Source organism: Bactrocera oleae, chromosome 4, assembly GCF_042242935.1.
Source record: "Bactrocera oleae isolate idBacOlea1 chromosome 4, idBacOlea1, whole genome shotgun sequence".
NCBI lineage: Eukaryota > Metazoa > Arthropoda > Insecta > Diptera > Tephritidae > Bactrocera > Bactrocera oleae.
The window spans coordinates 55,517,004-55,519,337 of record NC_091538.1 but is presented as its reverse complement, the minus strand read 5'-3'; the positions used below and the strand labels follow the sequence as shown (position 1 = coordinate 55,519,337).

The window sequence follows — 2,334 nt, the reverse complement described above, 5'->3', positions numbered from 1 at the left end:
GGAGAGACAGAGCTCAAACATAGTAAATGTGGAGGTGTCGCATCGCACACGACTGTACTTTATATACAAAATCTCATACCAATAGACTTTTTGATATATATATATGTATATGCAATTTATTGAAACATCAAAAAAAATAATGAAATCTATTGAAACATCAAAAAAGAAATAAAATATAACCAAAATATAAAATATTTTCTAAGAAAATGTATATAATTTACAACCTTTTGTTATATTACTAAAAGTATTATTTTGGTCTTATCATCAGCAGTAATTTTTTAAAGCAAAGAATTCATATGTCACTGACTTCACTGTACTTGGAAAATTATTTTCACTATAAAAGTCTTACTTTCTCGTTTTTACAGCAAACCTCATTTGGTTTTAAGACAGTCAACATCATTGAATCAAACCTTCGACCGACATCATGGCGCTGCAGCAGAAAAGGAATGGCGTATCGAATCTTTGCACATTCGATGATCTCTGCGCTATTCAGCATCCGTATCAACGTTATCTGGGCCTTAAATTCTTAGAATTTAAGCGTGTTAATGGACGTTTCGTAATACCAAAATCAAATATACTTAACGTTATTCTACTTCTTGCACTGATGGACTGCGCTGGTAATATCATTAAGATTGGCAAGGCCATCAACGACAGAGATGTCACTCAAGCCCAGGAGATCTTCGCCGTTTTCGGTATGGGTTTGGTAATGACGATGCGTGGCTCAATGATAGGACTAAATCGCGGCAACCTGTCGAAAATGTACAACGCTATCGATCGTATATTTCCACGCAGCCAACGCCTGCAGCAACATATGGAAGTCGAGAAAATGCATAAAAATATAAAAAGGCGTTTCTTCTTGTTCCATACGTCTTTGACGGTTACCGTGTCCGCTTTCATCGCTTTGCCGTTAGCGAAATTTATGGTATTTTACGATTTCAAATCAGATAATCGTGTGACCGAAGAATTTCATGTGAATGCGTCGTGGTTACCGTTTGGCATAAAAGATAAGGTTTCTACTTATCCTTATATATACGTGTATGAAATGATGTTAGCTACGGCTGGCGCCCATATGCTAGTCACTTGGGATCATGTATTTGTGATTTTAATTTCACAGTTATGTATGTATTATGAGTATTTGGGTAAACTTTTGGCGGAAATGAATGTGCAGGATGCAATGGATCCCACAAAGGCGGATGCATTCTACAAACAGCTACACGACTACATAAATATACATCAATATCTCAATAAGTATGTGGTTAGAGTGTTTATACTTGTATACGTTCATAAATCTTATCGTTTCATTCACATTTAGTTTGGCCGTCGAATTTAATGACTTGTTTAATTTTTCCATATTATCTTCCGATGCGGGCATCGCTATATCCATATGTTTCAACTTGGTTCTAATTAGCGAGGCTACAAACTATTTGCAAATATTAAATTACACTACACCATTATTCGTAGAGATTTGGTTAATCTACGATGCCGCCAAGTGGGGTACCATGCTGGAGACAGTGGTGAGTATATATAATGTTGCTTTCTGCTTTTCTCTAGGCGGAAATAACTCGTAAATTATTTTATATGAACTTGTGAAACAGACATCCCGAGTAAATGAAATTATCTACGAGTTGAAGTGGTACGACTGTTCGGTACGTTTTGGCAAATATACTCTGATGTTGCTACAAAGCACGAATGAACCGTTCAGATTAACAGTTTTTAATATCTTCTATTTTAATATGAAGCATTTTCAAGATGTATGTTTAACCTGCGCTGCATAACACTTTATTATTAATATTTCAATTTTTCTATTTAGATGATGATGTTAGCTTATCAATTGCTAGCTTTTTTGAAGTCGAAAGGCAAAAAGAGGTAAACAAATGTAGTTGGTTGGAATCACGAAATATTTTAAAATTTTTAAGATTTACTTTTCTGTAAATGTTTACTAAAATGTTGTATTAACGAATGCAGCTATAAATTTTCATTTTTTTTTAATAAAATATCTTTTTTTTTACAAGTACTGTGTGGGAAAATCAACACTTACCCATGCTCATTATTTACTCCTCACGGACTCAAAAAACTAAATTTAATAACATGAATGATATAGCATGCTTACATGTGTATAAGTTCCAAATTTGGTTTATTAGGTTAAACTTCTTACCTTCCAAAGGAATATGGTTCTACTGATCTTAGAATAAGTGATTTATCACTCTTATCTATATTATATGTATGACGAAATCTGAAAACGTAACCGACAAGCGGTTTGCTGCCAACACATAATGTGGAAGCTCTTTCTATCTACGTCGTTTCATATAAACAACCTCAAAGTCTCAAGAGTGC

At 34.2% G+C, this 2,334-nt stretch overlaps 1 protein-coding gene across 2 annotated transcripts; it reads left to right on the top strand.

Moving 5' to 3' along the window:
• The first annotated feature begins 375 nt into the window (after nt 1-375).
• On the top strand, nt 376-2,031 carry LOC118683440 (odorant receptor 88a-like). Of its 2 annotated transcripts, none has more exons than XM_070108163.1 (4): nt 376-1,248; nt 1,409-1,514; nt 1,596-1,751; nt 1,811-2,031. In XM_070108163.1, the coding sequence occupies exons 1-4, from the start codon at nt 425-427 to the stop codon at nt 1,868-1,870; spliced, it is 1,146 nt and encodes a 381-aa protein (XP_069964264.1). In that variant the 5' UTR covers nt 376-424; the 3' UTR covers nt 1,871-2,031. The 2 variants fall into 2 exon arrangements, with proteins under 2 accessions (XP_069964264.1, XP_069964263.1); XM_070108162.1 differs by having other exon boundaries at nt 1,313-1,514.
• Nucleotides 2,032-2,334: the final 303 nt, after the last annotated feature.